Source organism: Pezoporus wallicus, unplaced genomic scaffold (assembly GCF_028554395.1).
Source record: "Pezoporus wallicus isolate ANWC-B61680 ecotype Strahan unplaced genomic scaffold, APGP_CSIRO_Pwel_v1 contig_2871, whole genome shotgun sequence".
In the NCBI taxonomy this organism is placed as follows: domain Eukaryota; kingdom Metazoa; phylum Chordata; class Aves; order Psittaciformes; family Psittacidae; genus Pezoporus; species Pezoporus wallicus.
The window spans coordinates 5,372,471-5,390,138 of NW_026640775.1; the positions used below are offsets into that span (position 1 = coordinate 5,372,471).

The 17,668-nt window shown below is 46.3% G+C and overlaps 1 protein-coding gene across 4 annotated transcripts in view; it reads left to right on the forward strand.

Moving 5' to 3' along the window:
- The window catches only part of HIPK2 (homeodomain interacting protein kinase 2), a 128,962-nt gene that overhangs the window by 17,619 nt on the left and 93,675 nt on the right, over positions 1-17,668 (forward strand). The window contains exon 1 of one of the 4 annotated variants that reach the window (XM_057420676.1): positions 11,643-11,760. The exons of 2 other annotated variants lie outside the window; for them this stretch is intronic. In XM_057420676.1, the coding sequence (XP_057276659.1) occupies positions 11,688-11,760 (73 nt within the window). In that variant the 5' untranslated portion in view covers positions 11,643-11,687. Of the gene's footprint in view, positions 1-11,642; positions 11,761-17,668 lie in introns of those variants that run through there. One more of the 4 variants, XM_057420673.1, reaches the window with a different exon arrangement.

Sequence of the window (17,668 nt, forward strand, 5' to 3'; positions counted from 1 at the left end):
GCAGTAGGAATCCATGGATGTTTGCCATTTATGCGCTGTTGGTGGGGAACACTGAAGGGACTGAATACACCAGGAGAGCAGTAATGATACTTTCAGCCTCTTACTGGTAGGTCTGCTGCTCAGATCAGACCTCTCGACTTTCTTCTGGCCCAACACATGAGATCCCCCGCACTGAGTCATGTTTCAGGCATGAACCTCAGGTGTAGGGTCATCTGGTGCTTAAATGTCCTGTCATGCAAAGGGGAGTGGGCTCTGTGGCAAGGCTGCTGCAGGAATGGGAGGTGATGCTGGCTGGCTCCTTCCAGGGCAGAAACCTGCAAGATGCCCCTGCCTCTCTGAAGAGGCTGTCCCTGGTTTGTCTGGGTACCAGTGAGGCTGTGCCTCCAACACTGTGTTCAGTTCTGGGCCCCTCACTGCAAGAGAGGTGCTGGAACAGGTCCAAAGAAGGGCAACAGGACTGGTGAAGGGTCTGGAGCACAAGTGTGATGAGGAACAGCTGAGGGAACTGGGTTTGTTTAATCTGGCGAAGAGAAGGTTCAGGGGGAGCCTTATCACTCTCTACAGCTAACTAAAAGGAGGTTGTAGCGAGGTGGCTTTGAGTCTCTTTTCCCAAGTAACAAGCGGTGAGACAAGAGGTAACAGCCTCAAGCTGTGCCAAGGGAGGTTTAGACTGGATATTAGGAACAATTTCTTCACTGAGAGGGTGGTCAGCCATTAGCACAGGCTGCCCAGGGCAGTGCTGGAATCGCCATCCCTGGAAGTGTTCAGAAACCATGTAGATGCCCTCAGTGACATGGCTTAGTGGTGGACTTGGCAGCCCTGGGGTAAAGGTTGGACTTGATGATCTCAAAGGTCTTTTCCAACCTAGGTACAGACCTACCCGAGGGTTCATGAGAGGCAGCCATGGTAGCAATTCCCAGATTCACCTGGGGATCAGTAGTGATGGCACACTTATGCTGCTGAAGGCCTTACCCATAGCAAAGATTTTGTTCATATTTATTGGCTGCTTACCAGATCTCAGAATCATTAAAAAGAGCGACAACTGGGCTAAGACAGCCTGCGAGGCTGGGATGAGGCTGGGCAACCCCTCTGTGGCTTCCTCTGAGAATCAGTCACAAGGACCATGGTGGGAGCTCTGCACTGACATGTGTCAGGCTATGTGCCCTTGGTGGTCTGTTTTCAGACCTGCAGTGCAGTGTTTTTCACCTGCACTGTCTCTAGGAGGAAGAAACTAGAGAGTTGGAGGCTTGTCCATACAGAGACTGGCTGCTCTGGCCCTCCTGTTACTGTTGACAGAGGAGAGGGAGAGCTCTGTGTCCTCTCCTGCCTTTCAGCCAGAAGGAATGCATGTGCTTGGGGGCTTCCTGGAATACTGTCTTGCCATGCTGATGGGTTCCATGACACCACTTTTAGCACCTGAGGATAGGTGTGAAAAGGGAGGAGGTAGGAGGAGGTGGAGGTAGTGATGGTGGTGTGAGTTAATACAAAACCCAGTGGGAAGCAGCATCAGGCAGTATTATTTCAGTGGTTTGAGCCAAAACTTTCTCTCTCGCTCTCATTAAATTACAACTAATGCAAGTAGCATTGTGAAGGAGGAATTTGGGAACTGTTGTTCATCATCCAGTTGCTTGTAACGAATGTGCTGCTCAGTGCCATAGCCCATAGCTTAGCTGAGAAGTAATTCACTTGGTATTTGCAGGCATGACATGCATGCCATAGGAATTCCACTGTTAGCATTATTCCAGCATTAGCAAGGGGATATGAAAATAAATTATGAGCTATTGTTTTTCATTATTAAGTCCAGACTTTTCACTCGTCTGTCTTTTTCCCTTCCTCTGTCTGTGGAAGGAGGGGCCTCTCCATTCCTTTCACTTTTGGAGCTGGCAGGTTGTGCCCATCCCAGCTCCCTGTCCTTCTTTCAGACTAGCACCCTTTTGCTGCTTCCTCTGCTTGTCCCCTCCTAGGTTTGGAGATCAGCCACAGCAGTCGTTTAAATTGCTGTAGGATATCACTGCAGAATAGTACAATGTTGGAGAGAACCTCAGCATTTTGTTATGAGTCTACAAGGGGACCAAGTGCTGCTCTTCATGCACTGGCAGGCTCAAGAGTTCAGTGGCAGGTCAGCACTTTGGTACTTTAAGGTCATCCACAAGCCTTAAGCAACTCTTCTACTACTAAAAATGAAAAAAAAAAAAAAAGGAAAAGCGAAAGGGAAAGCTCTTGAGTTTGGGATATGCGCAAGCAGAGCCAAGCAGCTTCTGCCGGGACCTGCTGGCAGTGGCCAGTGCTTAAAAGAAGTCCACAGGCACCAGTGGGCTTTCCTCTGTTTCCTGCAGAGCTTTATGCGTGTGAAGGTGTTAAACTTTACAGGGGAGTGATGTAGTTAAAGCTTTATTTATCCCTACTTTCTACTGTGACGAAAGAAGAAAGCATAGCTGTTTCAGAGGCCCCTGTTTCTGAGATCAGTTCATGGGGCTGGTCTAAGCTGGCACAAAAACACCCACCTGTGCAAAAGACTTTGGAGAACCAGGCTTAAATACCCCCGTGAAATCCCTGGACCGAGTCAGTACTAGCACTATACAGGATTCCTGCGCTCTTAATCAACTAACCCAAGCAGTCTTTCATGTCACTGAGTTGCTGCTCACTGCAGCGGCCCCAGCCCAGCCCAGGCCCCAGCGCTGGCAGTTCAGCAGAAGGCCTATTTGAGCTGAAGGCAGATGGCAGGTAGGAGCGTGTGCTGATCCTACTACTATTAACTCTGCCACTCCTCTGCACAGCAAGCTGCTCCCCTTGAACATCAGCAGAACCATTTCCAAAAGCCCCGTGGCCCAGTCTTGTGTGACAGAATAGCTCATTTGTCAGTGAAAAAGATACCTTGGCAAACTTTCGAGTGTAAGCTGTCAGGGGTTACCTCAAGACGCTGGAAGCAGCAGCCATAGGCTTTGAGGAAAGAGCAGCAGCCAGCTCAAGTGTGGCGTTTCCACCTGAGAAGGGGATGTGTGAAAGCCATGGCTTCCCCCCCCCCTCCCACCATGTTCTTTATTCATCCTGTCACAGGAGCAGCGTACACACCGGGGTGTTCTGTGGCGTTGCTTTGCACGTAATCACGGTTATGAAACCCAAAGCTGCTGGGTCGCTGTACTTGTCCCGCCCTGCGCCGTGCTGCCAGCACACCTTGGCACACAGTGGCCTGCAGCACGCTGTAGTTATCCTGGTTGGTCTCCTGAAATGTCTCGGGCCAGGTAACTCCATCTCCTCTGCCACTGGCACTCACTGACATGAGTGCACGCACACGTGCAACACAGAGCACCCATAGCGTGTGTGGCTCTCACCAGTACGCTTCAGGGCAATTTCAGTGTTCCACATCTGGGAAGCCAGGAGGCTGTGTCCCTCTATCCAAGCCCCTCCACACAGCCCACTGACATCCTTTCCACTGGGGAGCGATACCTGTGCTCGATTCTTGGATTTTGCATTAGGCATAAATGGGTTGATGGTGACACTGGACGTAAAGCCGCCAACTCGTATTTGCTTGTGATCTAAGGAAGCAATTTCAGTACAGACCTCAAAGGGCAAGTTGCTGTGTGATTAAAAACTGTGCTACCAGCAGAAGCCTTTGACCTTATAGTATGAAAAAGCAGGAAATTAGCAAAGAAGTAAGCTTCTAAGGTGCACAAATGTCCACAAAAAAATCCTATCTTAATAGAAGAGTCAGTTCGTCTACATAAGAGAAGGCTGGGGAAATGACTAATTTGCTTGTTCTATTATACGTTCAGTTTGATTCAGTTGTTCCTTCCTTGATTCAGGCCCCCTCCTTCGCTTTCTGTACCCCCTACCTCGCCTTGGCTTTTTCTGCCTTTTAAGAGAAAGCGGGAGAGGGAGGGTGGAAGGGCTTAGTGAGGAAGGAGTTAAGGGAATGCTCAGTGGGGATTATAAAACAGCCAGGCACTTGGAAACAGTTAAGAAGAGAGAAACAGATCTGCCAGGAGGGAGTGTGGCACTGGAACCGGTGGTTTATTTTCATGCCTCCCTACACAGCGATGGAGCAGGCTCTCCTACAATGGGGACAGAGGTAACAGCAGCAGGAGTGGGGTCACTGCTGGGGTGAGCATGTTAAAGCAAAGGGAATGGAGTTCTCTGGCACCAAATTGGCCAGCCTTCCCACTGATCCTTACTGATGTGCTCTGGTGTGAATGTGGGGCATTCCCATTATGGGTTACGGCTGGCAGCAGGTAGCACTTGCAGTAGCCTGAGGCCAAGGCATCCTCTTTGCATGCCAGACACAGGGGACAGTGGTCTGTGCGCTTTGGGCATCACCCTGGAAAAGGGGACGCAACAAACTCCAGCACGATGCGGAGAGCAAAGTGTGGGCAGGTCTGTGGGCATGCCTATGTGAGCGTGAGTTGCATGCGAGGTCCCCTGTGAGCGTGGCTGTGGGTGGAGATCTTGTGCAAGCCCACCTGGCCAGGAGGAGCCTTCTGTCGTGCTCTGATGAGGCGGCCTTGAGTCACGAGGAGCTGGGTTTTTACTCACCCTGTGTTCGTGCCTCAGAAGCCTGGCGGAGACTTTCTGCATGCTGTGTGAGGTGCCAGGTGCCTTGATGAGAGCAGACACTCTTGGTCCTGGGAAGAAAAGGCTAATACAGGCACATGGAGGCGATGTGACCCGACAGACCAGGTTACTGGCAGGGCTGCGAAGAGAATCGGGGTTGCTTCATGCTTCCTCCATTGTGTTCTTCGCATGCCTGTGCTTGGGGCAGTAGCTAACTGCTTGCCATCCTGAGGGACGCTGCTGCTGTGATGATGGGTGAGGAAGTGACCTGAATGCAGGCCCTGCCATCACCTCCTGGCTCTTCAGCATAAAGTGCCGTGGTGTTTGCAGGCACGTGGCAGTGGGAGCATATGTGGCAGTGACCACAGGGGAGTACTGCACATGTGCCAATGCAGAGACCCATTTTTCTCAGGGAAGAAAACAGATGCAACTGTTGAAGCCAGAGTGTGAGGAGAGAAGGGTTAGTCACTCTCCAAGTGTCTTGGGCTTGTGGAGGAAATAACAGGAGTTTGCTGACTAATGCTGATGATGTTCGAGGAGTAAATGAGAAATACAGAGGGAAAACCCTCTGTTTCTGAATTTGGAAGGGAAAAGAAAAAAGGGAGGGGGGAGGGAGAAGAAAAAAGGAAGATGTACAGAGTTACTAATCAGCCCCCAAAGTCTCTGACCTATATCTCCCTCCCTTCCCTGGAGCCATTCTTGAAATGAAAAATTAATAGAGAACAACCAGGTTTTACCTCCAGGGTACCCTTACAGGCTACCACGTACCGCAGGCTGAGACCAGCGGATAGGACTTTGGTGTCCCTCAGCATGATCCAGAAAGAGGAGTAGTGTCAGTCCAGGGTGTTGTGAGGACATCCAGAGAGCCTGAAAGCGAGAAGGTAATCTCCTCTGTGGGAAAGATGGTCTCTGGCTTCAGGTGGTTGGGAAAAGGATATTGAGCCAACACTCTCGGTTAAAGTAGACCAGTAAAGAAGGATAGTCCTTGAAGTTAGAGTACCGGGGGAAATAGAGGCGAGAAGGGAAAAAAAAAAAGTATATCAGGTCATTAGCCCTCTGAGGGGCAAGTTCATTGTGTCTATAGCATACTCCTCCCTCTTTTCCCATTTTTAGTTTTTTAATGAGGAAAGTGAATCCTTATTTAAGAAGCTAAAACCTAGGGTTGTGGGTCAAGAGGTTTCATTTCCCAGTTCTGCTGCTGCACTGCACTTTAAGCTTGAGCAAGTCACTTTACTTTCTTCCGTCTACTTTCAGGGTGTGGACTGTGATATCCTTGGCAAAGCATTTTCAAACATATAAATAAAAGACTACATTTTCCAAGATGACCAAAGCCTGGGCATCACAACAACAGCCGTGTGCAATGCAGGAGGAGGAAGGCTGGTGCTGCGGGGGTCTTCTGCCTGCAGTGGGATAGGCTCTGTGTTCATGTAACACACTTAGGGCTTTGGGTGCTGCTGGATTGATCCTCTCATGTGGCATGGGAGGGATGGGAGCTTGCAGCCATGGAGTGCTGTGAGAAGAGCTGCTGTCACCCACTGTGGCAGCAGAGGTAGCCTAGCCTTGAGGGGATCTGAGCATATGTGAAAATATGGTGCTTTACCATCTCCTCATGTTGGATGATCTCAACTTAGGTGCCCAAGATCACTAGCCATATTTAACGTATAGGTCTGGATGTATCATGTCGTCTTTGTTGTGCTCCTTCAGAGCCTTGCTCCTTACATGTTTGCAATATACCTCTCTTACTGCTATCGTTCATAGTAAATACCCTCCATAACCCTGAGGGGCCAGAAGCTGAGCCTGTCTCTGCATGGGCTTCTGCCCCTCCAATATTAGGATGCCTTATGCAGCTTGAGAAACTAGGTTATATAGCAGCTTTAATGGGGCTTTTTTCTAGACTCTGATTGACCTGATTCCTCGGACCAGCTGTTTTATTTATTAAGTGAACTCGGAGGAAAAGAATGCATCTCCTGTATAAATCTGATTCATTGTAGAAAATGTTTAAACATTTTGGGGTTTTTTTTGGTTGGTTGGTTGGGGATTTTTGGGGAGTTTGTTTTTTTTTAATTGATTTGGAGCTCTTCATATTGATTTTGGAAATATTAATTTACACTCTAGGAATGAGGAAGATTTGCCTCTCCATCTAATCCTGTTTCTAGAGAGAGATTTACTTAATGTGCAGTGTAATTTGTCTAATGTGCAACTTTGTAAGTAGAGTGTACCCAGATCCAGTAGGAACAGTGGGTATAATAAGAGAGCACTGTAGTGCAGTGCTGTAAATCCCTCTGTAATTAAAAATACTAAATTAGTCAATGTTAGTGCAGTCAGGAGACATCACTAGCTGAAAAGCAGGGAGGTATGGCAAGAATTTTAGGTGTGGGACAGAGAAACTGGGTCTCTGTTCATCTGTGTGTGCATGTGGTATGTGTCTAGGGGAGGGACAGTTTATAACATCATTTGCCAGGAATACAGCTTGAGTTGCAAAGAGGAATCATTGGGAGTTGTTATCCCAACATTGTCCTTGCATGTTCACAAGGTGATGGAGGAACCAGTTCTCCTACCAGCTCCCATATTGTCTCACTCTCTTTTCCCCCTAAGCCCTGTGTGGTGGTGGACAGTTGCACGGTTGGGTTTTATGCTTATGCAAAAGTGTCTCTAAAAATACTTTATTACTCTGAGAAAGGCTTGGCACAGCAACTGGTTGATTTATTTCCCGCCACCCTGTTGTCTTTTTATCTGTCTATCTTTCCTGGTGTCAACACAGATAAATCACTGCCTGGAATTTTCAGAGGGACCTTTTCTTCAGGGTTTTGTGAATCTCCCTGTAAATAATCAGGGGAAGGATCAGTTTGTACCAATGTAAGATTCACTGTCTCTGAGTACTGTCCATCTGCCAGTTCTATATCCAGCTTATGACCAGTGCTGTCTACAGTGCCTGACACTTACCTTGCTTTCTCTTTCAGAGGGAACAGGATAGACATGCTCTAAGCAAAAGCTGCTATGTGGAATTGAGTAACAAGACTTTGTTGTGCATTAAGATTAACAATAAATCAATCTTGTTTATCTGAACAGAACCAGGATATGAAAGAAAGCTTAAGTTACAGGTTGCATTTAAGTTTGCCTTGGTTCAGTTAGTGTAACATCTGGCCTGTGTGATTTCTTCAACAGTTGGATAATACCACCCAAGAGAAGGAAAAGTGTATTTCATGGGAATGGCCTGCTATGGAGGCCATCCAGCAGCTTCCCCATTTTAAGACCCTCTGTTTGGTTGCTCACACCTTTACCAAACTTAAACTCTCTGGGCAAAAAACTTCCAACCCAGCTACCTGCCTCAGAATGTGTATTTAGAAAATGGCTCTTTAGTACCCCTGTTGACTTTTTTGGTGCATGTTAAATAGAACAAATGTACAAAGAAATAAGACAGCAAACTGCCATCTTAACAACCCAATAAAATTTGCGTGGTATCTATGTCAGAGGCACCACTTCTGCTGTCTCCAAGATCATCAGCCCAAACTTGGCCAAGTTTTAAGCCTTAAAAGTCCCTGTTGTCACCACCTCCTCAGCAGCCAGAACAAATCTCTGAAAGATTTGGTCCTAAGAGTTTCAATTAGGCATTTAAAATTAGTGGAAGCTTTTCATGTTAATCTCTCTGTGCCTCAATTCCCTGCCCATGACATATGGATAATACAGTGTCTTACTTTATGAGGGCATTGTGAAAATACATTCCTTTCTGTTTGTGAAACATTCAGTTACTCTAATGATGCATACTGTAGGAAAGCCCATGAGTAAATTACTAATTCCGTCTGCAGAGTAGAGTGTGGCAGGTACCTGGTAAACAAGGCTTGGGGCCACACCTCTAACAGTGCAGAGAAGATGAAATAGTGACTGCTTGCTAGGTGAGCTCCGTGTATCCTGCTGTACTGGGTGAGGCCAAGGTCCTGTAGAAAAATAGCCTGTGATTATGTGATTAACAGCTCTGCCACAGTACACAGGCAAGAAAGAGGGATGAAGGAGGGTTGCGCAGGCAGTCACAAAGCTGAGGTTTCCTAAGCCTTGCATTCTTGATTTGCAGCTTTAAATAGCCTTGCTTTCACCTTTTCCTGTTTTCTGCATAGTTTTCTATCATGTGGAGTGGGCATGAGGAATAATAAACAGCCATTGCTCCTGGAAGAAGAAGAGATGGAAAATCGTGGTGTGATCCATCATCGGAGAGGAAAATTCATAGTGAAGCCTTGCATCCAGGCATTGCTTGTAGGAGCATATGTGACACTTGAGATACAGTCAGGAATAGAGGAAAAAGCAAAGAAACTTGTGTCTTTTTTTTTGTTCCCCTTGTGACAACTGTCCGATTTATGCTGTTTATTAATAACAGTGCTGTGTACCATTAAACAGCAATGCCACAAAACAACAGACTTTTAAAGAAGCACAAGATCATCCCATTGCTTTTTGCTGTGGGTCTTGTGGGGAGGCGTTTCCTGGTCTTACCCTGGGTACTCGCAGTTCTGTATGCTCCCTCTCCTGGGTCCTGCCTCATGGGACATGCACAAGAATGTCATGCTTTAATCTTGGGAAAATGATCCAGCCACAACTCACAGACAGAATCACCCCCAAACCCCTCTGCTTTTGTTAACTTACATTTTGCTTTTCTACCCATATGTGTTTCCTCACATAGAAGGAAGTAGCGTTGCCTGAAGCCTATTACTAGTTCAGAGTTCTATGTGGGCAGTAGCTGGGGGAGGAGGAGGCTCTGATTGAAGGTTTGAAGTAAAAATCATGATCATGCCACCAATGAGCAAGCTACTGGGTGACTTCAGGAGAAGTTTGCCCATGTCACAGTAGTATCGGCTGTTTCTTCTGCACTAAGTTAGGATGGGAGTAAGCTGGTCACTCTGATGATGCAGAGGAGTTTGGAGTAGAGAGCAAAGAGCTATGAGATGCAAGAATATTGCATAGATACACCGACTTTAAAGGGTTACAGTTCAGCAGAGGAAGGAACGCGCTCACTGAGTTGTACAAGTTGAGGAAAGTTGCACATTCTGTGCCTACATTGTGAGTCAAGCCAGGATGCACATTTTCGTCAAATCCCTAAACCCTGTGCACAAGAGCCTCTTCTTGATGTGGTTTTCATAATTGATGTTTGGCTATTTCACAGTTGCTTTTCCCCATGGAGCTTCTCTTAAAAATGCCCTATATTTCTTCTTAATTTTGACTGTGCATGGCAAGTTTATATTTCAGAAAATATATTCAAGCATCACTTTTTGTAAATCTAGGATGCCATTAGGGTACTTCGGGGAGGGAACAGCTTATTATTTGTGGTGTCCCCTGAGAAGCTGATAACTGAAGTCCTAGCAGTATTTCCCCTTCTGCATGTGAATTTTCAGAAGGGTTTGTCAAGACAAACATTGGTCTGTCTTGACCAATTGCAATTGCAATTGCCTGGTTATTGCAGTTGTTCAAGCATTAGACAGTTTAGCAGGCAACGAAGTTTCTCTTTCTCTTTCTTTTGCTTTTTTGTTTCTTTTAATAGCAAATGCCTTTCACATTCCCTGCTGTTCACTCCTCTGAAAGGAGGCGTGCCTTTTAGCTGGCAGCTTGCAGTGTGTAACCGTGAGCTGAAATCTCTCAGCCCTGGTGAAACCCTGGAGAAGATGCTGGGGCATAACTGGTGATTCTGCTCCAGCTGAGGGCCCTGTGAGGGAGGAATGAGGGGACCATAGTCCCTAGGTCTTCCTTCATGCAATGTGTACCTGCACACAGCGGCAACCACTGATACAGGTCTTTGGTCACCTCCAGGTTGTACCTATGCTTAGTGTGGATCACCACCAGTGTCCCGTCTCCCATAACCCTGGTGAGGGAAAGACAGAGTTGCTCTGGAGAAGGGATTTTGGAGGAAAGGGGGGCTTGTCTTCTCTGAAAGACTGCGTCGAGCAGTGCGAGCAAAGAGCTCAGACATGGTCAATTTGGGGGTTCACTGTGACACATCAGCCTGTTGTCAGAGCCTCTGGTGTTTCACACCCAGACTGCTGGGTGTTGGCTTTGTCACAGTGTGCTGCTTTCTAAATAACCTTTACTAAGGGGTGGAAAATGTCTTAACCCATGAAGTGCCCACATCCTCTTTTCCGCTTCCCTCCACATTGCTCCTGGGGTGCTACAGCTTGAAGAAGTCCTGAGTGGCAGAACCAGGGTAATGAAGATAATGCTCCCCTCTGAAGATCTGGTACGTGTTAGGACGTAGGATGTGCTACTCCATTTCTAACCTCTGAAAATGACCTCACTTCCATTTCTGACCTCATGAAAATCTACTCTTTGCCCTTTTGCCTGCCAGACAGCCCTGTTCTGTGTTAGACAGAGCATGTAAGGTGCAGTAGAAAGGATCACCTTTCTTTTCAAAAAAGAGTACAAGGCAGCAGCAGCGGTTGTTTTAATTTGGTCCTGCTCCTGGGTGTAATTATAACCTCTGGGTTTCAGTGTAAAGGTGGAAGGTGATGTGATTGAATGGGGTTAAGTTTGGGTTTGTTTTTTTTCCAAATTGCATTAATACGTGACTTACATGAAAAACAACCATCCTCACACAGGAATGCAGGCAGTATTTGCAAGCTGCCTGTGGATTTATGAAGCGTTTGGAAACACACTGTACATTATTTCCTGAGAGCTGTTTCTTTATGCAGCAGTGGTGTTTGCTTATTTGAGGACAGTGATGAAACATGAAGGTATTAAAAACAAAATTAAAGGAAAGTATAGGAAATGTTTCTTTTGAAAGGTAATAAGGGCCTGATTCTGAAAAAGAAGCAAAATGACAAACCTAGTTGGGACTTTGAAAGATCTGCCTACAGAAAGCTGTGTTTATCATATATTTATTTATACTTCTTTGAGAAAAATCTATGCTATATTTATATATACTTCTATTTTTTCCCCCCTCTTTTCTGTGAAAGCTGCTTACACCAAAACAGAATGTTTGTTTTTGGAATTCTGCTGCTGCTGCTTCTGGTTCTCCAGCTGAAGCCACAATACTCGGTCTGTGACGTCACCACTGGCTACCTAGGCAGCACAGTGTCACGGAATGTTTTCACTCCAGGTGGAGAAAGTGCAGCAGCACACCGACTCTGCCTGAGAGCAGTGTGTGACTATGCATATTGCTAGTTATGGAGAAAAAAAGGAAGGAAGAAAACTTTTCTAGAAGAAAATGCTGGAAAAGGAAAGCTACAGAGTGCCTGAGTAGGTCTTGTGAGAGCATGCAGCTTCTGGGGTGGGCATGGGTGCTGGATATCCACAGGATTTCTTTCGAAATCATCAACAGACCACATACTTAACCATAGAATCATAGAATGGTTTGGGTTGGAAAGGACCTCAAGATCATCTAGTTCCAACTGCCAAACCAGTAGAAAATTACTTTTAAAAGAGGGAGAGTGGGGCAGAGGGGTTTAATTTAGATTCAAGTATGACTCCAATACCTGAACTGTATCCACAAATTTGGTGATTTGCAGAAAACAAGGGAAGATGACTAATGCCCTGATCCTGCTAACGCTTACATGTGTGGTTAGCTTTCAGTGCATGAGTTGTCCCGCTGAAGTCAGTTAAGACAGTTCACGCACTTAAACTGAGACACAGACCCACGTGGTGTGAGGGTCTAGCCTGCTGCCCTAAGGGAACAGTTAAATAAAGATTTTATAGATTTTTTTCTAATGCAGACACTCTCTTGACCTGGAAAAGCTGAAGTCTCTGGCCTGAATCCTCCAGCAAAAGCAAATATACTGGCCTTATGCCTTTCCCCTTTGCTTTTGTCTGTCTGATTCATCTCTTGGGTTACAGGATTGCAGTTGCCGGTTAGAAGGTGAGGCATGTCTGCAGGTTTTTGAAGGACAATGGCTTGGTAGGTGACACAGTGAGATATTAAAGAGCAGGAGGGGAAAGAGAATGGTAAAACCCCATTGGGTGTATTAGAGTGGAATGAGTTAAAAATACATCCAAACTGTAGTATTTAATGACAGGTTAATTGTCAAAATGGTGTGTCCTGGTGGCCTGCAAGCATGGATGGAGTAGTCATCTCATCCACTCTGAAGGCTGCCCAAAGATTAAAGGCAGCGTAGAAACCCCTCAGATGCACCTGTAGCATTATTTCCTTGCTTCAGTCTCATGGCTGTGCCAAAGACTCCAGGAGGACTGTCAGCAGGAAAAGGCGTTGCTGTTTTTCCAGCATAACTTCCCTGCTGATGTGAGAGGAGCTGCACCTCCAGCTGACTTAAGCGCACCAGGGATGTGTTTTCTAATATACCCTGGGCATCCTCTGCATCCACATCTATCGGTGACCGACAGAGCAGCCTTTGCTACAGGTGTTTTCTCTCACTTGCTGCATCCCAGGCAACCCAGGCATCTACTTGGTCAGGGTCCAGGTTCTCAGCAAGAAGAGGCTGCATGTTATTCCTACTTTTTCCTGGCTCCCCACTACAGATGCATTTCTGAAGTGTCACAGTCAGGATGGTATATATTTTTCAGGCAAACCCTGTAGCATAGCTGTACTGGCAGCCTCAGGAGAGTGTCTGTTTATCTACATCTGTGTTTTGGGATGTCTTAGGGTTTTGTTTGTTTGTTTGTTTGTTTGTTTTAGCAGGGCTGTACGCTCCTTGTTGCTGTTGTGGCAATCCATATGATTCATGTCTTTTGCATTCTGACAAGTTTATTGTAGCTCATGTGTGCTGAGCTGCACACTGTGGTTGCTGTTCTGCTTGTGATTAGTATCAGGGCAGCCCATGGTGCCAGTGCGGGGTTGTTAGCAGGTGCCAGGACCTGGAGGGAGTGGGAGGGCCACTTAAGCAAGCTGCTTGCGTTGGCTTTAGGAAGTGGAGAGGACATGAGAATGCTTGCTTGGGCTTTATTTTATAAAACTCCTCCAGGAATAGCACGTTCCTTGAAGCAGGCAGAGCATAAAGCAGGAAGGTCAATTTTGGGATCTACTGGTACTGCCAAAATCCAGTTTCATATTTATTTTCTGCCTCTGCAGAGCATGGAGTAAGTTACCATTTTATTTGAACAACTTGGAGTCTCTATCCCTGAGTCTTTAAAACTGAATGTTCAGCTACACCTGCTTCTGTTTGATGTCCATCTTCTCTAAGGCTTCAGTGTCACTCTGGCTTGTTGGGTTCTTTCTTTGTTCACTGATGCCCATCTGAGCCTCTCAGCTCTTCCTTTGGTTCCTTTTCTTTTGGCAAAAGAAAAAGGCGAGAAGGTGCAGAGGGATGGGAGTGGTGGATGCATCGTGGCCTTGCTAAAACCCAGGATGAGCTGGGGGGAAGGACCAAGACAAAATGGGAGTGACATCATTAGTTGGGAAATTTAGAGCAGTTTCATGAAAACCTGTTTGGTGCCATCTCTGGGGTGCAGTCCTTCAGTGCCATTCGCTGCTGTTTGGCATAGGTGAGAGGAGTGTTGCATCTGCTCAGAGCGTGCCAGACTCCTCTGGACAGGTGTAACAGTCATCCGCTGTCCTGAATGCTAAACTTGTAATCACCATAAAAAGCCTTTTAGGTAAATACACATTCTGTGCCCAAAAGCAGTTGCCCCACTTTGTTTTGCTGTGAAGATAATAGACATAAAAATGAAAGGTTAAATTAAGGTTCCTTATTTTAGATATGAGGAAGAAGTTATTTACCATGAGAGCAGTGAGGCCCTGGCACAGGTTGTCCAGAGAAGCTGTGGCTGCCCCATCCCTGGCAGTGTTCAAGGCCAGCTTGGATGGGACTGAGCAACCTGGTCTAGTGGAAGGTGTCCCTGCCTATGGCAGGGGGTTGGAACTGTATGAGCTTTAAGGTCCCTTCTAACCCAAACCATTCTATAATTCTGTGAAATACGGACTTGCGTTCTTAAAAGGTTCTTAAACAGGTTTTGTTAAGATTTGATGGTTCTCTAAAGAAATTGAATGAATTAGGGATTTGGTTTATTGAAGTTGGAAAATTGGCTAGAAATAGCCCATCTGGAAGATGGAGATGGCCATTTCTGAGATAAGGAACTTCCTTTTTCTTAATGTGACTGGGATGGAGAAAGGCTTTGTGTCAGATGTAGAACCAGGGGTCAGCACTTGTTTTGCATTATGCTAATGTCATTTAAGGCCACCTTCTGTCTGGCTTAAAATAATGGCTCATAATGGCAGTGGTCTCCAACCCTTTCTGCCTAATGCATGGTTGGTTGCTAGGAGGGCTGCCGTCATCCACGATTTAGTTGTGGATGTGATGACCAATTTTGCATCGCTTTCCAAGCTTTGGCTGGATGACTCATCTGGTCCTCTGGTGATTCATTTCAGTCTCCCATGAGCCCAGGAAGGACGGAAGAGGGAAGCGTGACTATTTTGAGATACGAAAAATAACTGAACCCAAGGAGTATGTCCACAAAGGAGTGCTGCAAACAGTGAATTAATTGGGTATTTATACAGGGTGTTAAACTTGCCTCTTTCCACTGAAGTTTTTTCCTCAGTTACTGTTCTTCTGCTGAATTTAGTTTCCAGTCTCTTCTTACTCTTCATCCATATAGATATTGGAAAGTTCTCTGTGAGTTCTGGTGCATAAAATCTGATGAAAGTTCACAGGACTTTTGATACTAAATTCCCCTAGGTGATTTGGGGTTTTTTTGGCAGTTCCCCCTTCTCATCGTTTACTGGGATTTTCACAATTGTTCTAGCAACAGCCGTAGACCCACCCCAGGACATTTTTGTCTCTGGTCATTCCTGGGTTAGACAAAGCTAAGATGACCAGTGTTCTCCGACCCGTACTGAAAGCTCTTTGTGATCTGACAAGTTGTTACCAATTAGTTTTTTCTGGATCTTGTGGAAACAGTGGTGTATTTGCTCCTCGTGAGAAAATCATACAGAGCTTATTTTCCCAGATACTCTTCTTTTCCCATGACTCATTTTGGCCAGAGTTCCTTTTCATCATTAGTCAAAACCCATAGGTGTGTCAGTGGGCAGCTTAGCTGTGATATCACTGGCATGCTGATGATTCTGAACTCATTGTCCTACTATATCTGGGCTGAATCCTCTTAATGTCATTGCTGCAGGAAAAGGAAAGAGTAAAGTCTTCTGGGTTGAAAGGACATGGCTGCAAAGCAGCTGTAATAGCGCCAAGCAGATGCTTGTGGAAGAGATGGGGCAAGTGGCAGCATGCTGCTGGAAGTGCATAGCGACATGTCAGTTCACAAACATAGGATCAAGGATGAGAAGGAGGCCTGACAGCCCCTTTAGCTAGCCTGTCATCTGTACTCAGCTATGCTTTCTAACGTGGACTTTTAATTCTGTAGGTTTGGTTTAGTAATTTTGCTGTACCCATGAGTGCCACACAGCAGTTACTGGTAGCAAAGAGAGAGGTGTGCTCAGGTGCTGGTGTGTCTGCAGGGTGCTCTTCAGGGTCTTGAAGCACTGAGCAATCTGGAGCAAAGTTACACCAAGGGTTGGCTTTGCAGCCCACCAAAGCTATCACCTGCTTGCACTTCATGGTTGAAGAGGAGCGTATATGCCCAATCTGGCTGTGGGGCTCTCTCTGCCTAGAGCCTGCTTTTGAGGCTTAGTCCCTGTCTGTAGCCTGTCACAGTGGTAGTATGCACTGCAGAAGGCACTTGGCATGTATTGTTCTAGAGTTCAGCTTCTCTCCATTTCTGTCTTGCTCTAGTCTTGCCAGCATAAGCAGCCCAGCAGCCGTGGTGTTAAGCACTGTAGAGCTGAGTAAATAGATACGTCAATAAATAATCGTATCCTGCACAAAGAGAAACCTGGGGGAGAGAAGGATGGTAGCCAGGGAGTTATGCTGATACAGGTGGAAGTTTTTATTGTTTTCTTTCTCTTAATGACTTCCCTAGCTCTGATTTTTCTTTTAGAGCTTTGAGGGGGAGTTACTGGTGTCCCTGAGCTTCTTCATTGCACACAAGAGCCTTATATCCTTCTTCCTCAAGTAGATGTCCTTTCCTGAGCTCCTGGATGTTTACTCTTCAAGTTTCTAAAATTCTTTATGTAGTTTATCCCCATGCCTAAATCAGGTTTTGTTTCTGTGTTAGCAAGAGCTTCCTGCACCACCTAGTTTGTCCTTCCTTGGCCAAACAGGCTTCTTCTCTGTGTGCTGAGCTGGCCTCTGTCCTGTTACACCTCGCTTAAAAAGAAAGTTGCTGTCAAGACAGTGGAAGATCAGGCATCTACCCTCAGCCCCAGCAGCAAGCCAGCAGTGGGGCAGGGAGGTATCCAGAGGCACTTCTGTGGTATCACGTGGGACAGCATCACTCATTTCTGTTGGAGAAAAGATTCATTGCCTTCATGGGTCATTCTCTGGCTGTGCCTGAGCATGACCCTGTGTTTTGTACGACAGAGGTCAGTATGACTTTAAATACAGCAAACCGTCATTGGGACTTCTGAGCCCTAGCAGTCACTGGGATTCCCAAGGATATGCCCAGTAGCACACCATGTTCTCATGGAGACTGCAGCAGCTCCCTCCCATTGGGTCTCCTGTGAGCTATTCACTACTCTTGAAGAAGAAGGGGTGGAGAGGACAGTTAAGTGGCTTGTTTCCCCAGGGATATTCTCAGGTGCAACCTTTGAATTAAGGAGGCGGTTTGCGAGGAGAGATGAGTCCACACCCAGACCCTGTGTCTTCTCGATGGTCACCGGTTTGGGCCAAATGATTCAGTCCTGCTGTGCCCATTCTGGTCCCAGCCCATGGCCAGTTTCATGTCATATATTTCTGGGTTTATGGCCTTACGTTTGAATACAAACCAAAACCCATGAGTGACAGCAAAAAGATTCCTGACTGTTTGGCCATCACTTGGGGGTTTTTGGCCCCAAGTAATGAGGAAGATAAAGTCTGGAAAACAGGGTTTAAAAATTAATGCTCAAAATGTGTTTCCTTGAGGAACTGAATTTCCCAAAGCACCCCATAGCCCTCGCTGTATGATAGTACTTTAAATCCTGTGTTTGTTCATTCTTATTTGAAAGGGAGATGTTGAAACAAGGAGATGTAGTTAGCTCTGGCTTTGGGATAGTTGGGAGCTCATCAGATCAGACTGTCTCAATTTTTCTTGTGGGCAGAGTCCTGTGTCCAGCTTCCCCACCTTTCTCCTTGCAGCATCATCTTCCTTTGCAGCTCAGATCCTGTGT